The 19891-nt window shown below is 35.2% G+C and overlaps 1 protein-coding gene across 2 annotated transcripts in view; it reads right to left on the reverse strand.

Moving 5' to 3' along the window:
- Positions 1 to 19891, reverse strand: part of LOC149576299 (nudix hydrolase 20, chloroplastic-like) — a 167925-nt gene that overhangs the window by 98127 nt on the left and 49907 nt on the right. For both annotated transcript variants that reach the window (XM_089816751.1, XM_089816748.1), the window contains exon 2: positions 8524 to 8588. In XM_089816751.1, coding sequence (XP_089672877.1) covers positions 8524 to 8588 — 65 coding nt within the window. The remainder of the gene's footprint in view (positions 1 to 8523; positions 8589 to 19891) is intronic.

A 19891-nucleotide genomic window follows, 5' to 3' on the forward strand; every position in this document is an offset into this window, starting at 1 on the left:
TCTATTGGTGAATAAAATTGTAGGTCTCGGATTTATTATATTACAATTTGTCATTATTTATTTATTTTTATCTTCATTCTTATTTATTTATTATTTATTGTCATTCTCATAATAATATTTTATTTAATATTATTATTTATTTATTAAGTTCTTCAAAAGGGGGACATCACATTTTGTCTTTTATTTCTGCTTGGGACATTTCATTACCTTAATATGACACCTACAAACTTGCTAATGAATCCATTCTCAGTGATTTTCAAAGATTAAAAATCAATATCTACTTTTGATGCGGTTTCATGATTGCTTAAACAAATATAAAACTAAAACCATACATGACAAAATGATATAATATAAATAAGAAATCCTAAACATAGCAAAAATATATTCAAACCAAAAGATACTAGACATGATTTTGAATCCCTTGCCAATATTGCTCACACTTGATATGAATATTCGATATGACCAATATCGCTTCTCTTTTCCTTTTATCTTCTCGGGTTAGTGGTGATGTTGAATTAGAATTGCCACAGATAAGGTTAGGCAAAAGCAATGTGCATACTTCAAAAAATTGACATCCAAAATTCTAGCTTGCAAATGACTACAATTGAGTGGACCATTGGTAACAATACTTCCAATTTCTCATGAACATGTTTAACAATTTTTTCTCTTTTTAGTTTATCAGGTTCTAGCACAGAAACAAAGGATCACATTAATGTGGAGTCGTCCTTGCTAATGATTGTAGCTTCGATTGGATGGTTCCAATCAATGAAATCAAATGTTGAACAACCAATAGGCCTTAAACATTTGAAATCTATCCTTCACTATTATTCTCATGGAGCATTATTATTAATATAGTATATATATATATATATATATATATATGACATGTATTATCTATAAATAAGTTGCTATCATATATTATAATCAGGATAATACATTGAGCAAATACCAGTTGTGATATGTGTTAAAGCAATAACTAATGTGAGTTAACCTATTAATAAGAGACATGTCTCTACGGGAGACATATACATATTCATTGAGAGTAACTTGAAACACAAAGAAATCAATACGTGTTATTACAAGCTACAGCAGCAACATATCATATAGAATCAGCACATAGAGAACAATGATTAAATTTTGAAATTCCTATTTCCTATAAAAGCCTATTAAAATTAACATGATATTAGAGCAAGTTCCCTACCAGGCCTATAAAGTCCTAGAAATATTTCAGGGTCTAGTGATCATAAGGGTCCATTTTGTCTGACCTGCAAGAGCTTACCTTTTATTGACCAACTGCAGTAGAAATTGCAGCCGGAAAAGCCTCTCCTCTGCCTGTGTCAATGATATTAAGGTTTGAAAACAAAATTAATATGTTTTGGAGGGCATGTATTACAAGATTTGTCAGTTTGATTAATTCAAATTACATCACATTTCATCTCTATCGATAACAGAATAAGGATTTTTGACTGCGCTAAAACAATTTCAAAGAGGATGGCGTAATTCACTTCCCAATTCACTGAAAAGAAATGCCGAGGTGGAGGAATCTAAGCAGTGAACTATTTGAGAGAACGCCATGGAAGGGATTTGTGATTTGTTTGACTGAATGCTGCATAAGGATTGTAATCTTGTAGGTGTTGTGATGACATGGTTCACGCTAAATGAGGAAATACCCAAGTGGCTTTAAAACTATTTTGAATAACAATTCCAAAGGTGTGGAGTCTCGCTAAATCCCATGCTTGTGAAATATGCACAATGCGGATATTCTGAAAAGTCTCCAAAGCCAAGTGTGTCTGATTGTTGAAGTAGGCTAAATTTCACAACCTGGCCCATGAGCCTTGAATACAACATGACAACTCAAGAAGGTTTCAAGTAAAAACAACCACGAGTTATTCAGCACGTCAAGTGCCATCTACCTTCCACAAAGATGCTACGTGCACAAGAGTGAACCAATACGGTCAAATTTGAATCTTTGTTACCATAACATCAAAGGCATCAAACTGGTTGATTAAATTTCTCAAGACAAATTAAGGAGATGCAAAGGGAGTTGCGAGTTGAATGTTTAACAGAATGTGGCATAGGAATGTGGTATCGTGGGTTCTATGATGACATGATATGTGTTAGGTTCTAAGTTACCAATGCTGGTTCTGATGCTGATGCGGGTGCGGGGTTCTGATGCTGATGCGCAGATTCGCAAAAAAAATTGGGGGGATTTTGGATGATTTGGGTGCGTCCATATCAGAGTAACGTGAAGTGTCGCGATTTCTTCTGATTCAAGCAATTTGGAGATTCGATTTGACCCTCCTGATTTATCCTAACTTGTTGAATCGCCTCGATGATTTTTTAGGCATAAATCGCTTGAATCACCAATTTAGGCAATTTTGGGCAATTTTTGCCTAAATCGCCGAGTTATGTGCCTCATGACTCGGCAAAAAACAAAAAAAAAAACTTTTTTTTCTGTCGGTTTCTTTTTTTTGTTTGCATCTCAGTTATGAGTTATGAGTGTTTAAATGTTTTATTGTTCAATTAGCAGATATTGGTGTTTTGTAAACACATCAAATATATAGTTGCAAATAACTTTGAGCATACCTTCCTTGACTAAACATACCATGAACTCCAACATTCTTAGAAGATTAATTAGATCCTCCTTAACCTCTTTCAAACATATGCAACACTTAAAACATTTCATTAGATTAGATATATCATAAATCATATTATCAATTTCTATTTACTTGAGCTACAATTTACATTTTACGTATGTGATGGATTTATCATTTATGTTTCTTGTTTATGTATGTTAGCTTCTATCTAATGATGTTATAGTGTGTTAAGTTATATTCAATAAAGGGTGCATGAGATAAGTTTTAAATCATTAAAATCTTTAAATTTCAAGGGTTTTTTTCACTTTGTCGATTCGTAGTTGATTCATAGGCGATTCACGATTTGAGTAGACCTTGCTGATTTTGAGTTTTGGTTTTTTGGTCCATATATATAAATATATTTTTTAATACACACACACTATAATTTATGTATGCAAAGAAATGCAAGAAATATAGAAAAATAAACCATTCCATAGCATGATGCTTCACCATTGATAATTCAACTGTAAACTTCATTAACACAAAGTGACAAATATACAAATTAAAATAACTAATTAGTAAATTTAAAATTACTCAAGCTCAAGATTCCAATGCAATTTGAATTACAAAATCAAAACTTAGTTCATGATTCAATGTTAATCAATCAAGACTGAAGACTCAAGATTCACTAATCAAATTCAGTCATTCAAAATCATAAGGATTCCCAAAACAATCCACATTCTCATCATCATCAATTGAATACATGCTAAGATTGGTGTCTAAAAGGCCTTTTGGCTGCGGGTGCTTTCTAGATGGGCCCAAATGCTCCCACAAAGCACATCCTAGGCCTGTGATTCTTGTTGGATGCATTGCATAGCATCAATAACAATAGGGTGTGACTAGTGAGAATCCAAATTCCATAGTCTTTGCAATTTATATATATATAATGGGAACCTTCTTGTCATATGTTGTAGTTGCAAGTAAGACCACCACTTTCATAATCATCTCGGTATTCATCAAAGCATAGAAGTTGCGAATGTTTGCTTCCCGCCACCTATCATTTGGTTGGATTGGTTAAAGAACCAAGAATTGCAACCAAATTTAGTTGAAGCAATTTACACTTATTTATATCCTTGTATATTTGAAAGTTGTGGGTGTGAATGGGTGTATCAGATGTCTAATATATACCAAAGGAAATATAGAAGATATAAAGATTTAGAGACTCCATTCCTTGTAAAGGAAAATGACAATTAGTGTGTTAAATGCACTGCTAAGAAGAGATATTTTGAAAGGATCAACATAAACACGAAGCACTTTACAAAATGGTGGTGAGATTGAAGATAGTTGTGACCACCATCATTGCAAGAGTTCGAAGAGAATCAATCAATCTACTAGCATAATGGATCTTATTGGAAATTCTTTGTTATGTTTGAACTACAACCATTGTCAAAATGAGATGGCATGATATATTTCATGTGCTTGAGAGGACTTGATTTGAATCCTTATTTAATGGGCCCTATTGATCCTTCAATGTTTTGTGCTATCAATCTAAAATCAAGGGCGGGCATAATTGAAGTTGGCCAATGTATTTTATATTTGCACCTTGGTAATGTTTTTGTGTTGACAAATTGGTGTAGTTGTTACAAAGACCCTACAAAGTAGAAGAGCTCACTATTTATGTATTGTAATTATAGAGAATACATTTTGAAATATTGGAGTTCAATGAATATCCTTCCTAAAGGATCATCTTCTGGTTTGATATCCTCGGCATAAACAGCTTTTGTCATTTCCTCTTGATCGACCCATGTGTACAGTTATAAGATTTTAGCTTTCAACAAATCCTATCTCAACTCTTGTTAGTTCACAAAATAGAGATCATTGATTTGTAGCTCATCCTATCTTTAGAAGAGTTTATAGTGGTCTCAAGAGAATTCATGATTATTTAAGTAATATAGTTGGAAGACTATGTACTCTGGTGAATATAATCATATAGACAAAGATTATGATTAAAGGCTATTCAGTTTGCTATAAAGAATACCGCTTGGAAGGATTACTCTTATCGCTTATGAAGAGTTACATTCAAAGGGAAGATGTTTCTCAAACAATTTGAGAGTGTGTTTGCTTCTTAAACAAAGAGCTTTAGAAACCCTTGTAATGATAGAAGGGAGCACAACCGATGTACTCAAATTGCTTAACAAATGCTCATATGGAAGGATTTTTTATTCAATGCATATAGAAGGTCTATTGCTTCGTGAATACAGTCCTGGAACAACATTTTTGTCGATTTTCAATCACAAGACCTTCATTGGAGCAACTTGCATCAAGGATGTTGATGTACATTTACTCCAAAATAATAAGATACGTATTTTATTTCTTTGAGTATTACATTTATTTGCTCATTGTAGTCTCTCTCTTGTTTGTATTCCTGTGTGTACAATAAGAACTATTTGCCTTGATCTTTTCCTTTGTTGGTGGGGATATTTTTGCAGCAAAAGAAGAATGTTACATTAAGCATGCTACCAAAATATTTTGGATTTTGGATTTAGGAATACTTAGTCATATGATGATCATGTTAGATAAGGTGAGGCTATTGGAGTAAGATATCTTCTATGATTCGGATTATGAGTATCCTTCTATAACAAGAGGGACCCTAACATTTCATTAGAGGAAACCTTGGACGAAGTGGTCAAGAGGTTGATGCAAGTACTTGAAGCTTCAAAAGGGAACCGTATTATCTCGAATGTCTAGTGTTGACAAACTTAAGGATAAATCCTTAATTTAGTATATTAACTCATGTTACTATGAATCAAGGTATACTTCCATGATAGAGGGAGCAAATAGAGGATATGCTTCATTTTTTTTTGAGGATCTTGATCATATTTATTCAAAGGAGATCATGTCAAGGTGGATTCTCTAGTGATCTAGAAATTGTAGCTGTCAGAGGACTATGATTCATAAGATGAAGTCTCGTGTCTCTAAGCTAAAAGGCCTTTATGTGAATGCCTAAACCATAGAAGGATACTTGAATATTATTCATTCAAAATACATTATCACTGAAGATCTAACAACCGATATATTCCCCGATCCTTCTGCCAAAATAAAGTTTGTACATTTCTGAATACAAGCTTAGAGTTATGGATCGGACCCCTTTACTAAGAGGGAGCTTGAAAATTAGTAATTACCTAAGATGTACCTTAATGCATCCTTCTCTATGAAAAAAGAAGTTTGAGGTGAAAACCCTTGTTCTACCTTTTGGGTATATTCATGGTGGATCCACCCTCTAATATGGTTCACAATAGACATCATGTGAGTTATTACATGATTTTGTGAAAACTTCTTGAGAGGTGATGATCTTTCTGTAAAGTTTATGGGGTTGCTATTGTAAGGTGACGATCTTAACAATACTTTAACTTGCTATCATGATGGATGTCATATGGATGATCTCTATGGAGATCATGATAGTACATACCTCTTATGTAACTAAGTAGTGTTCATACTATTGTAAGTTATATTATTGAGATATGACATGGTGGATACTATGAGACAGTATCAGTGGAGACACCCTGATCAAATATCTTCTCCAGTAGACATCATAGATGTGATGTCAGTGCACATACCAAGAAAAGATGAGTATGGTGAATATCATATGCTTGATAGTCTTGGGTGTACCATACTTCTAATGTTACCGTGAGGTAACAGGTAGTAGACTACGTTGTTTATTTAGATACAAATCATCCTCCCTAACCAAGAGGGAGTGTTAATGATTGTAGCTTCGATCGGATGATTCCAATCAATGTAATCAAATGTTGAATGGTCTATCCACCTTATACATTTATCTATCCTTCACTATTATTATTGATAATAAATTATCAAGTAGATATATATCTATCTATCTATATATAAATTATCTATATATGTATATTATATATATGAGAAATATTATATATATATATATAAAATTTGTAAATATTAGTGTTACCCCAGTACTGGGGTACGTTAGGACATCGAGAGTTCCAAACGAGTTTCCGGGACGGGGGGAAAATGGGCCTCATTTTTGGGACGGCCAGGGGACGGTGGCAAGGGGAGGACAGGGCAGGGAGGAGTGTTGTATAGTATACATATAGAACTTGAAATGCTTGTTATGAAATGATGTTTCAGTAGAACATACCAAATTAAAATACTTGAAAATTGCCAAATTGCAACATGAACTAGAACCATTGAGCATTCAACGTAATAACATTACATACTCAATAGTAACATTCAAAAAACAAAAGTCAAATAGAAATCCAAGTCCCCATACTAGCGGCAACATGGTTGCAAAATGGCGGAGGTGGGGGTACTTAGGTACATGAGTACCCGGTGCGAGAACGTCTCGAGGACGGGTACTCCAAGGTTTGGGAGGGGGTGCGAGTCCCCGTGTAACACTAGTAGATATATATATTATATTATATATATATATATATATATATATATATATATTATTATCATTTATTATAATCATGACAATACATTGAGCAAATATCATTTGTGATACATGTTAAAGCAATAACTAATGTGAGTTAAACTATTGCCAAGAGACATGTCTCTACAGGAGATGTGCCTCTTAATATCATATACATATTCATTGAGAGAGTAACTTGAAACACACAAAAATCAATAAGTGCTATTATAAGTTACGGTAGAAAATATCATACAGAATCAGCACATAGAAAACAGTGATAAAAATTTGAAATTCCTATTTCTTATAAAGCCTATAAAATTAACAATCCTAAAGCCTTAAGCCTATGGATTGCATTTAGAGAAAAGGGGTTGAACTTGTGTCACACACTAATGTGCCCCATTTATTTTAAGAAAACATGTATTCTCATTTTCAATACTCTAGGGTTTACACTCGTCCATATTTCAATACTCAGCAATCACCATGCCCATCCTCGTGATTATAGATTGTCTCATTCCAATGTGCGCATTCAAACCCATGTCACTCTCTCACACATTTACAATTACACAACCCTTTGGAAGATTAACAATGAATTGTTATATTCCAGTCTACTAATAAGTAGGAGATATTTTCCATAGCAAGTCAAATTGTCATTAGGATTCAACTGTGTAGTTTTTAAGTCAAACTCATTGACCCATGTTTCATGAATAGTGATTTACAACAACCAATCTCTCATGAGAATGAATGTAACACTTAGCACTAGGATTTCGTAAGAGTTTGCCTTTCTAGTACTAATCCAGCTCAAGTGTGCTTATTCACAAGGTCGCCTCCACGGAAAGTCTCACCTAGATGCAAGGAGTGCTAAGTTTTCCATTCATTCTCATGAGAGATGGGTTCTTGTGAACCACCCTCATGAAGCATGGATCAATAAGTTTGACTAAAAAACTACACAATTAGCAATATCACATATTTGACTCCTTATGAATCTTAAAATTGCTTTGATAATTTATTTGTTTGTTATTCTAACGAATGTCAAATACCAAAATACATGCAATAATATATACATTACTTCGAATAACTCCATCTAACTCAGTTCAAGCTCCATTGTAAGAATTGTTACCATCCCCAACAATAAAAAATTCAATTGATCTTTGTGTGGAATAGAAAGAAAAAAACAGTTTGATATTCCATATGTATTGCCTTTTATTCCATTTTTATATTTAAGCAATAAAGACTTCATTTTATACCTCTAGTACTTTGTTGAAAAAATTACACAAAAATACTCAAGTATCTCATCTAGAAAGATCTTAGTAATACTCTAAAATTATACAAATGTTTAATCCAAGTGATCAAACAAATGGTTAAATGATCTACAACTTATTAGGGAATTAAAAATGAAAGATACAAATGAAGTAAATGATCTTTTATAGAAACATTAATGAAAAAGGTCTCAAGTGAAATTACAAAAGTATTGTCATGCAAAGGAAGTATGAGCATTCGATGCCTTACGATGGATGGATATAGCCAACAATATTCTTCTCGACAACAAAAGGTAGAAACTTTGATTTTGTTTCCTGCATCCAAGTTTTTCAAAGTAGAAACTGTTATCCACAATTAAGATACCCAACAAACAGCCAAAATTGCACAAAAATATTTCTAATTATATTGTTGACCTTTATAATTACATGATATTCAAGGTCTAACACACACCTGAATTTCACTTGAAAAGTGAACCAAGCAACAAAAAGCAACTTCACACATCATTAGTGAGCTGACTGAGTTGTACATCCCATATTCTCCCCACAAAGATATACCTTGGTCACTTTATTGCATAGACCTCTATCTCAAAATAGATTCATACAAGCAGCAGATCAACAACACCAATTTTTCTCCTATACTCAATATTTTTTTAATGTAACTCATTATCTGCAAAAGAATAAATAATAAGGAATCGGAAGATAGAACTAGAAAAATCAATAAATTGGTATGCATAGGCATTATACAATCTGCAGCTTGTTCAAGGCAAAAACAGGCATCAATTGGGTCTTTCCACAAGATCAAGAGCACTAGCTTCTTTCTTGGACTTCTATTCTAAATCCAATGTTTGTAAGGTTGTTGATGCTCTCATCAGCTTGGATAATGGAAGGATGCAACAATAGAATATTCAGCAATGTTCATCTAAGTTTCTAGGATAGGGGCATTGAGACACAATTTTAGGGAAAATGTTTTTTTCCCCAAAATTGAGGGACGAAAAGAGGACCAAGAGGAGACTACTATCAAAACAATTTAAAAGCAACTGAAAATTTAGACAGAAAATAATGTTAACATTTTAAATCAGACCTATTAGTGAAAAATAATGCTCGGGTGTGATATCCCCTTATGCAGTCTTTTAGGGTTTGGGACTAATTTCTTGTAACTTCAATTAGATGAGACTTATTTCTATCTATAACTTGTACTCAACTCTTTAACTGGCCACAAATGATTATCCTTATATACAAATGCCTTAGACAATAAGATCGACTTGAAAATTTGATAAGAAATCTTATTCAATTGTTGTGTAGATTATATGGATGTCCATCAATATGCAAGAACCAAGGAATGTATTATATCAATATAAGTATAGTAGTCAAGTATGCATATGAGTCGCTATTTCTGATATTTCCTTAACATGAGTGTGATATCAACTGTTCTGAAGTATATAATGTGATGCAAGAGCATCCAATGGTGTTAGGGCAATCCTGTATCGCCAAAAATATGTTTAATGGTAGTTTTTGTTTGATCTTTTTGCATTTCTGGATACCCATTTGGGCAAATTAGAGATTTGAACTCTCAGATTTGCACTGCTACTTTCTTGGATCAGCCTTTCAACCACACGTGAAAATGTAGGAAATTGAGTTATTTTACTGGAAGGCCATAATGGTAAAGATTTGGAGGGTGTGAGCTCAGGGGAAGGTGGTAATTGAAATTTTAAGCACTCTGAAAAAAGAATCAGGTTGAAGTGTTTCGCAATTTGAAAGCTATTGCATTTTTAAGTTGTTTGAAGACATGAAAACCCTTCAAAGTTAGATTTGAGGCACTAAACGTCCTCATACAGCCCCGGAAAAATGAGGGATGTCTGAACTCGGTCCATAGCGTTGTAGAGAACTTAGAAAGCTTTCTGACGATGAAAATAGTTTGTCGATCAAAGTCTCAGATCAAACATTATGCTTCTTGAAAGTTGGACCAATTGTTCCAGAACCTTCTATTTTTGCACCAACTTCTAATTTGAATTCTAGATCTTCTATTTTGACACCCGACCACCAAATTTCATGATGTACATTTCATTCTTGGCCCTAAGGCTAGTTAAGGCCCATCCTAGTAGTGAAACCCAATTTTGGGGGAGTTTTGGGAGAAGGTACCACAAGAAGGGTTTTTCTCAAAAAATTGATAATATTGTAGCTCATAGGGCATATAGTTTGGTCTGTTTAGACTGTAAGGCATGTAATAACTTCTTATTTCAAATAATAGCAATTTCCTTTTCTGTTGTTCATTTCTGTCTCAAGTTGTGACCTCATCAAATGGTATCAGAACCAGGTTGTTCCTAAGTGTGTAGATAGATCACCAACTATGATGCAGTTTGCACTAGGACTATGGTTATGGGTTGTGAGATAAGTGTGAAAATGCCTCCATGAAGGAGCCCTAGTGGAAGAGTCGAAGGTGTTACAAAAGACGGTTTTAGAGCCCTCCAGATGTAAGTGGAAGCCTTGTAGGAACAACTGCAAAGAGGGATTGATATTGGGACAAGAGACGAAAGTGATGAAGAATATGGAGAAGAGGGGCAAGCTGAAGAGGTTCAAGTAGTAGTTAGGGATCTGAAGACTACTAGGCTTCTGAGGGTTATTTCTTAAATTGGTAAAAGACCCAAACTTGAAGTTTCCACATTTTTTGGAAACCTTAATCCAGAAGAGTTAATTGATTGGATCAATGATATGGAGTACTTTGAGTATGAAGATGTAGAAGATCTTGAGAGGGTCAAGTTTGTGAAGGCCAAATTGAAGGGTCATTCCAGAATTTGGTGGCGGGAGATTCAGCTGGAGAGGAATCAAAAAGGCAAGGAGATGATAACAAGATGGAACAAATGATAGAAAAATTGAAGAAACAATTCATTGTCATCAATTATGAGCGTGATTTGTTCAAGAAGATGCAAGGGTTAAAGCAGGTGAGCAAATATGTCCAAGAATATATAGAGGAGTTCTACCAAGTCCTAATTAGGACAGGTCATGCAAAAGCTAATAAGGAGAAGGTTGCCCGTTACTTTAATGGGTTAAGGCCAAATATTCAAGAGGAGCTAAGTTTGGTTAGAATGAGCAACATTGAAGACGCATGCCAGTTTTCCTTGAGAGTTGAGGAGAAGCTAAAAAAGAGGTTTAAAGGAAAGCAAAGAGGGTGAGGCTGAGGAGGAAGGGGCGATGGTAGGTCCTTTGGAAATTGAAATGAGGACTAGAGGAAAACTGAAGATGTGGGTACCATCGAAATCGAAGGAATGAGGGTTTCAACCACTCTTGTGATCAAAATCATGGAGCCCAAAGAGGAAGGCCTAGAAAAGGACCAAGTAGAGGCAATTTTAGAGGAACTTGCTTCCATTGTGGTGAAGAAGGGCATCGAGCCTATGAATGTCATCAACGGTAAGGAAGGACAAATAGGAGAGTTAAAGGTCAAGCGAGAGTGAGACATGCAGATGAAGAAGCCAAGTCTAACCATTCAAATGATGCAGAGAGGGGAGAATCCCTTGTTGTTAGGAGAATCCTGATAAATGCAAAGTTAGATCAGAGGAAGAGCATGTTTCGTACTCAATGCAAAAGTGAGGATAAATGTTGTGAAATGATTATCGACAATGGGAGCACTAACAATTTGGTATCAAAGAATATGATTGTTATCTACCAAAATTGCACCCTGATAAGTTTGCAGAAGAACTTAACCTTTTGGAGGAACATGGAAACATTCCAAGGCTGTGGGTACACTGTGGCTGGAATGAATCTCTGGGTTCTAGGCCAGCTTCCTATCTGGTAAATCACTCTACACTACCTGAAACTGATTCTTTTTGATGGAGGAAAAAGGGGAGAAGGATAACAGAAAATAAAAATCTAAATCCTAAGGGTGATGCACTAGAAAAAGTATCTTTAAGATCTAACAGATAACCAGCACATAGTAAAAACAGTAACAAGGAAGCTCCTTTGCACAACTCAATAATCAGAATCCTTGCATCAATAACTGATAAGAAGGCTAAAATAACAGTCTCTAAAAGGCGGATAAATTACTCACAATCCAAAAATGCTCAATAACACAACTTTCAACCTGCAAAAAACTGAAACAATCCTATAGAAGGCATCGACATGACACACAAACACAGAAAAAAGAGAAGGAACAAGCTGAAATTCCTGTCCAAAAGTGCTGCAAATCTGTATATCTCTCTGAATAACGGGTTACAAGAGGTCTCTGCTCCTGTCAAGAAGTCTGAAAAACTTACAAAAACAGCAAGGCAGAGAAAAGAAGAACCTCTCACACAAAATGAGCCTTCAACTCGTACTTATGCACTCTCCATCCAACTACATTTTTGAAAGCCATAAATGTTGGGTCGGATTCAGCCCTTAAGGCCAAACTTGAGCCTTTGAAAGACTTCAAAAGGTGTACAAAATGGCCCAAAAGACATGGCCTGATAATATCATCATAATTGCCCCTCATAAATGCAATCATTATTTCCAAGCAGACTCCCAAAAGTCTCCAAAATGCAATAACTCTTTGGCTTTCAAGTCTTACCAACACATGACTCATGTTATAACTTTGCAAAAATATCCCAAGATCCTTCTAATTATTTTAAAAGTAAAATAAATATCTTATTCTTATCATTAATATTAAATATTTTGTGATTTAGTTATCTAGTCAATATTTATTAATATCAATTAGATAAATAAATCATAAATTGTTTAATATTTAAATTAATAATATTTATTATGACATTTATAATTTATATTTCAATAAGTATTAATTGTAATAATGTTATTAAATGATAAGTTAAATCACTTAATATTATTAATCCAGTCGATATTTATTGAATTATAAATTATAAAGTTTATAATAAATATTAAAAAATATAAAAAATAAATATTCATTTTACCTAAAAAAGAAACTAAGGAAGGCACTTGGGATATTTTGACTCAAGCCTAGCAAAGTTATATGTAAATGTAAGAAGGCTCACGTATGGAAAAAGAGGACCCTTGGAAATATGAAAAATCCCTACAAAAAACAATGGGAATGAAAAAGTTCTAGAGGTATCATATGAATACCCTAAACCACATCAATTGCCTTCATTCCATACTTTGCAAAATGCGAAAAGGAGCTCTAGCCACCATGGAGGAAAATGAGGGTTTTGTAAGGAAAACCAGAGCCCTTCTATGCGTTTTTCTATCCTTTTTCTCTGCATTTGCTGGGCACGTCTTTGTTTAAGCTGCAACACTTTGCTGGTTTGATACCGTTGAAGACTCTGGACTCTTCATGTCTTCTGCATTCTTTAAAAACGTTTGGAGCCATGGATGCTTCTTTCGCATTTCCTGAAGCAAGAGGTAATATATGATTTTTGTCTTCTTGTTGAAAACACATGAAGCTATTTATTTGCTGTTTGGAAGTCTTCACTATTTGCATTAAAGCTGGAAGCACAATTTTTTACTGTTTCCTCTAGCACGAGCTGTTATATTCATTCTTCATTTACAAAAAAAATGATGTTCTTGCTGCAACCGTAGTTTCCTTGCATTTTCTGATGGAAATTTCCTGTAGCATCTAGCACAGTTCATATTCATTGCTGCTCATGAGTTTGCAAGTTGAGGGTTTCTTGTAAACTGCTCCTTGTTGAATGAATACCATTCGAGCCACCTGCAAGGGTTTGCTGTTTTTACATGGAACATATTCATTCCAGTTTTAAAATCTTTACATAAGGGTTTCGTTCCTATCTTTGTTTTATGCTTCTCAAACATGAGTGGAGATAACTTCACACACTGTGTGTTCCCTAGTTCAGCTTCCTTTCTTGCTAATGCTTTCTTCAAGCTACCTACCTGTTCTTTAAGCTCACGGACTTCTGCACTCTTTATAAACATCTGGCAGTACCAAGTTTAACGGCAGCTACCCTTTCAGCAAGCAATTGTGTCAACTTGCTGTTCATGTAAGAATCTAATTCAGGACTTATGTGCACAAACAGCAATCAGTAATTGATTCTGGAAACAAAATTGTTTGATCAATGTCCATCCCGTTGTGAAGGCCTTCAGAAGTATCATTACCTTCCTTGTTTTGCTTAGCTTTCATTTCACAATTACTTTTCAGTTTCAAAGATTTTGAGTTGTCATTGATTTTTTGCTGATAGGTTCCCTGTGAGACTCTCCTCTTCTCTTTCTCCAGTTCATTCACTATGATTGTGTCTTCATACTTGATCCTTCAGCAGCTTCTATAGGAGACTCTGTTGCTTGTCTTATTCATTCCTCTTCATTTTATCTCAGCGGTTTTCACTGCCACTTCTGCTACAGTTATGACTCTGGTTGAAAGAACCCAAACCTTCCTCACACAATTGTATTACATCCTCATATTTGCACAATGATAAAAGAGCCCGGGCCTTCAATTCAAGCAACTTTTCAGAATGTAGACTAGTTAAAAGAAGCTCATTTACCAAACACAATGAATTCGATGCATCTTCTAAATTTTTTGTATTACCCTCCATTTTTGTGATATTTGAAAGAGTATTTCATGGGGTTCAAGCACGGGCTTGTGACACTCATGAGACTACTCTCCTATGATTTGCACCTGCTGCTTGTGAAATCAACATGCTTGTTATCGATTATAATGGAAAGTTTCATATCAGAAATAATGTCCCTTTAACATTACATTTTCTGCCTTTTGCCGTTTGAGTATTACTGTTTTTTATATGTATTCGGAATAGGAAACATATTGCATGTGTGGGTACATAGTTGTAGAAAATCAGTCATTGCTTATATCTTTTAAGATCTAACCGCACCTTTTCTCATGCAGGAGGAAAAAGACTAGGAACTGCCAAATCAAGAGCTGGACTAGGAACAGCACCGAAGATCATATAACCAGTCAAACGCTGAAAAGGCAATGACTGGTTACCTCTAACTCTACCTTCCTGTGTTATGTTTTTCTTATTCTCAATATGTATAAAAGGCAGTAGTTAGACTCACAGCTTATGTGAGATTTTTCATTTCCAGCACTTTCTATTCATTTCACTCTTTTGTAAAATATCAATTGTATATTCGAGGAATGAATAATACAAGGACATTTATATTCTTTTGGCACATAATGAATAACATTTATGCATTTTTGTCTTCATACTAAAATTTTATAAGTGTGCAAAATTTTAGTAACAATGATCACAAAGTTAAAGCTCAAGCAAGAGAGACACGCATATTTGTATCAAATTGCCTAGTTGTAGGATGAACACAAGGTCATGGTCAATGAATAATGCTTGGTGAAGTACAAGATTGGAAGCTACCGTGATGAGGTACTATGTAACATCATACTGATGCATGCATGTCATATGTTGCTAGGAAGGTCGTGGCAATATAATGGTCGTGCTATACATGATGGTCATGCAAACACCTACTCTCTGGCAAAGGAGGGAGTTCGCCACAAGTTGAAACCCCTAATGAAGGAAGAAGCAAAGGTATCCAGTGGTGCTAGGGTATGTCTTGTTGATGGGAGAAAATTTCGATATGGCATGAAACATCAACACTTGTGTTATGCTTTAATTCCTAGAGTGGATAAAGAAGGCAATAAGGAAGTTCCAATAGAGGTTTCAAGGCTGTTGAATAAGTTTCAAGACATTGTATCTGATAATATCCCTAAGGGGTTACTGCTAGTAAGGAAAATTCAATCATCAAGTAGACTTAGTCCCTAGAGCCAATTTGCCTTACAAGGCTACTCATAGGATGACTCATACTGAGACTGAGGAGTTGAAAAAACAAGTTCAGGAATTGTTGAGGAAGGATTTAGTTTGAGAGAGCCTGCGTCCATGTGCGGTACCTACAGTACTAGCACCAAAGAAGGATGGAAAGTGGAGGATGTGTACAGACTCTAGGGCCATAAACAAGATAACCATCAAATACTAATTTCCCCTACCAAGGATGGATGATCTTATAGACTGCTTGAGTCGAGCTCAATACTTCATGAAGATAGACCTCAAGAGTGGCTATCACCAGATTCGAATCAAAAAAGGCAATGAATAGAAAGTTGCATTTAAGACCAAGGAAGGTCTATATGAGTGGTTAGTCATGACCTTTGGGCTAACCAATGCACCGAGCACTTTTATGCGGCTCATGAATGAGGTACTAAAGAAATGTATGAGAATATTTGTTAGTGCTTTTAGATGATATTTTGATTTCAGTAAGGCACTAGATGAGCATTTATTGCATATCTATAGATCATTGAGAAGCTAAGGGAGGAGAAACTTTTGATGAATCTGAAGAAGTATAGTTTTGTAAAAAGGGAATTACTCTACTTGGGGTTTGTTGTCTCACCTGATGGTCTCAAAAAGGACCCAGAGAAGGTCGTCCTAGAATGTTTTAAGATAATATTTTGATTTTCAATAAGGCACTAGATGAATATTTATTGCATATCCATAGATCATTGAGAAGCTAAGGGAGGAGAAGCTTTTGATGAATTTGAAGAAGTGTAGTTTTGTAAAGAGGGAATTAGTCTACTTGGGGTTCGTTGTCTCACCTGATGATCTCAAAATGGACCCGAAGAAGGTCATCCTAGAATGGCCTACCCCAAGATCTGCTACTGAGGTAAAGTCATTCAAAGGTTTGGCTAGTTTCTACAAGAGGTTCATTAAAAACTTTAGTCTTATCTATGCAGCCCTAACTAGGGCAACAAGGGGAGATAGAAAAGAGTTCAAATGGACCGCAAGAGCTGCAAGGTGTTTTGAATTGCTGAAGAAGGTGACAAAGCAACCTCCGTTAGCACTCCCTAATTTCAACAAGGTGTTCCAGGTGGATTGTGATGCTAGTGGCAATGCCATTAGAGTTGTATTGAGCCAAAAAGGTAGGCCTATTGCATATTTCAATGAGAAATTAAATGATACAAAGAAGTATTACGTTTATGACTAAGAGTCTATCCAATAGTTCAGGCATTAAAGATAAAAAGGCATTATTTGTTGCCAAAAGAATTTGTTTTGTATAGTGATCATCACATTACAATACCTAAATAGCCAGGGTAAATTGAATTAGAGGCACTTGAAATGGGTAGAGTTCTTGCAGATGCCTTAAGTTGGAGGCAAATATAACTAATAGAATGACATCATACCAAGGTAAATTCAACATCTGTATGATTGGAATGGAGGAAGGGCCATTGAGGTCGTACCCAAGGCAATTGAGGTGATCGTACGGTCCTTATCCTCACCCATACATGCATCATAGTCCACCATATGGTGTTTAGACTTTTGGCCCACATTTTTTGTTGTACAGTTGTGTCGTATGGAGGTGAGATCATTTGTTGTGATTGTGAAGGTGGGTATTTTGTGCCATACGTAGGTGAGTGTTTTTTTGTATTGAACAACATCACTTGACAGGGAGGGAGATAATTGTACCCATTGTATGATAATATCTTTGAGGGATTAGCGAGTGGTTATAGAGGTACCAGTGGCACAAGAGTCTACGGAACTGGCTTGCCATATGGAAGTAGTTTGTACCATGCAGGAATATTACATGGAAGGTCCTAGAAAGTCTATATTTTTCCATTTGGCATGTTTATAATGCGGCAATAAGAAGGTGGAAACAATACCTAGTGCAGGGCTATTTAGCAAGGTAGTCAATATAGTTGATAATTGTTTGAACAAATGGAACAATTTATTGAAGATTCTCTCAGAGGATAAAAGGCAATGTCAACGGTCCTAACATTTGCATGATTGGCGTATAGCAAGTATGCTAGCTCAATACCTTGTGGTGCAGATGAGTTGGTTTGATGATTGGACTTAATCCATATTCACAATTCATGGATGGTAGTTGTGCTTCCCATGCAACTATTCTTGCAGTTTTGCCAAGTTTAATAAGAGAATTGGGATCCAACAAAGCTGACGAATTTAGATTTTCTTACGGTCTGATGTTCCTTGTGATGGACTGTATAAATCAAGCTCAAGTGTTCTTTCATGTTGTCAAACAAGGCAAATGCTAAGATTTTGGTTATGTTCCTTGCAATGGACTATATAAATCAACCTCAAGGGTTCATTCTTTTCGATAGACATGGTGGATGCTAAGATTTGGTTGTTAATTGCACTTGTGAAATTGGAATAAAGGAGGTTTGAATGAGGCTTCTCTTCAAGATTAATTCAAATGCCATACTTATAGAATTATCACAGGTCATGTTAGGAACACAAAAAGGGGGGGTGAATCAGTGTTCTACAACATTTTACTTTGATTAGCTGGTTTCTTAACCATTAACCAAATGCAGTAAGTAAACTCAACCAAAAAACATGCATCCACAAAATTATAACATGGTGATTTTTATCGTGGAAACCCTTTTAAGTGAAAAACCACACTGGGGATGGAAACTACAAAAATTACTCGGTTAAAAGTAATGCCTTGTTAGAGGATTTTATAAAAGGGGTATGCACTTGCATACAAGAACACTACCTAGTGCTCACTACTCAGATTGAAATATTGTAGGTTCACTACCTTACAAAACAAAGATGGACTACAATTCAAAAGGTGAACTGAATAATAACATCAACTATGCTTAAATAGATCCATGTAGTTGTATATTTTGATTACATACCAAAACTCTATTGTTCTACTCACCTAACCTATGCCATCTGCTTCTTCGTACAACCAGTATCATTATCCATCATCTTGCTATCATAACTAATCCTCGCTACATTTAATCAACTCAAAAACGCGATCTTATATACCTAATTCCAAGAACAATGTTCTTCACTTGTCAGCCCAAGAACAAAATATGAAGTATGTAGAGTGTTAGCCAAATCCTTCCACCAATATTCCACCCAACCTTGGTTGTCATCATAAACCTCTTCTACTGGGTCGGCTCTATCATCTCAATCTTAAAAACAACATTGGTCATAGACTTGTTAGGATCGTTAATCGATCTACTAACTGACTATCTTTGAACTTCACTGTTATCTATCAAACCAATAGTCAAACTAACATAACTCGATTACCAAGCATCACTAACTGAAGCAAAGCTATAATAAGGTAGAGTACATCTCCCTAAAGCTCCCCCTAGGTTCACTCTCCATAATACTATTGTAACTATCCATACTAAAGAATTTACAAAACCCTGCTCCTTGTTTTGCCATACTTCATCATTTTGTCTTGTGAACTTCAATAACTCTAGACTTTGACAAGTGACCATGGGAATCATGTAGTGTTTCCATCAATGACAACATAACCTTGCTCCTTGTTTTGCCATACTTCATCATTTTTGTCTTGTGAACTTCAATAACTCTAGATTCTAACAAGTGACCATGGGAATCATGTAGTGTTTCCATCAATGACAACATACAACCCATAATGAAGTGTCTCTTGTCACCAAATAGTTGGTGTAACAGTATAGGGAGGATAGCATTTCCATGATGGGAGGGATTGTGAGCTATTATTCTCCAACTTTATGCAAATTATGGGTCGCACAACATGGTAGGTTGTTGCTGACATGTTGTTGAATGATGTATAAGGACTATTGTGGAGAAGAATGAAGAGATGGAGGTTTGTCCCTTCATTGGTACTACTACAAGTACCTTTGACATGATTGCCACCAAAATGAACTTTGTCTCTACTCAAGCTCTTCAACTTTACTAAGAAAGCTTGGAGCAAATATATTTCGACAGTTT

Source organism: Cupressus sempervirens, chromosome 1, assembly GCF_028749045.1.
Source record: "Cupressus sempervirens isolate cs-2001-9-10 chromosome 1, ASM2874904v1, whole genome shotgun sequence".
NCBI lineage: Eukaryota > Viridiplantae > Streptophyta > Pinopsida > Cupressales > Cupressaceae > Cupressus > Cupressus sempervirens.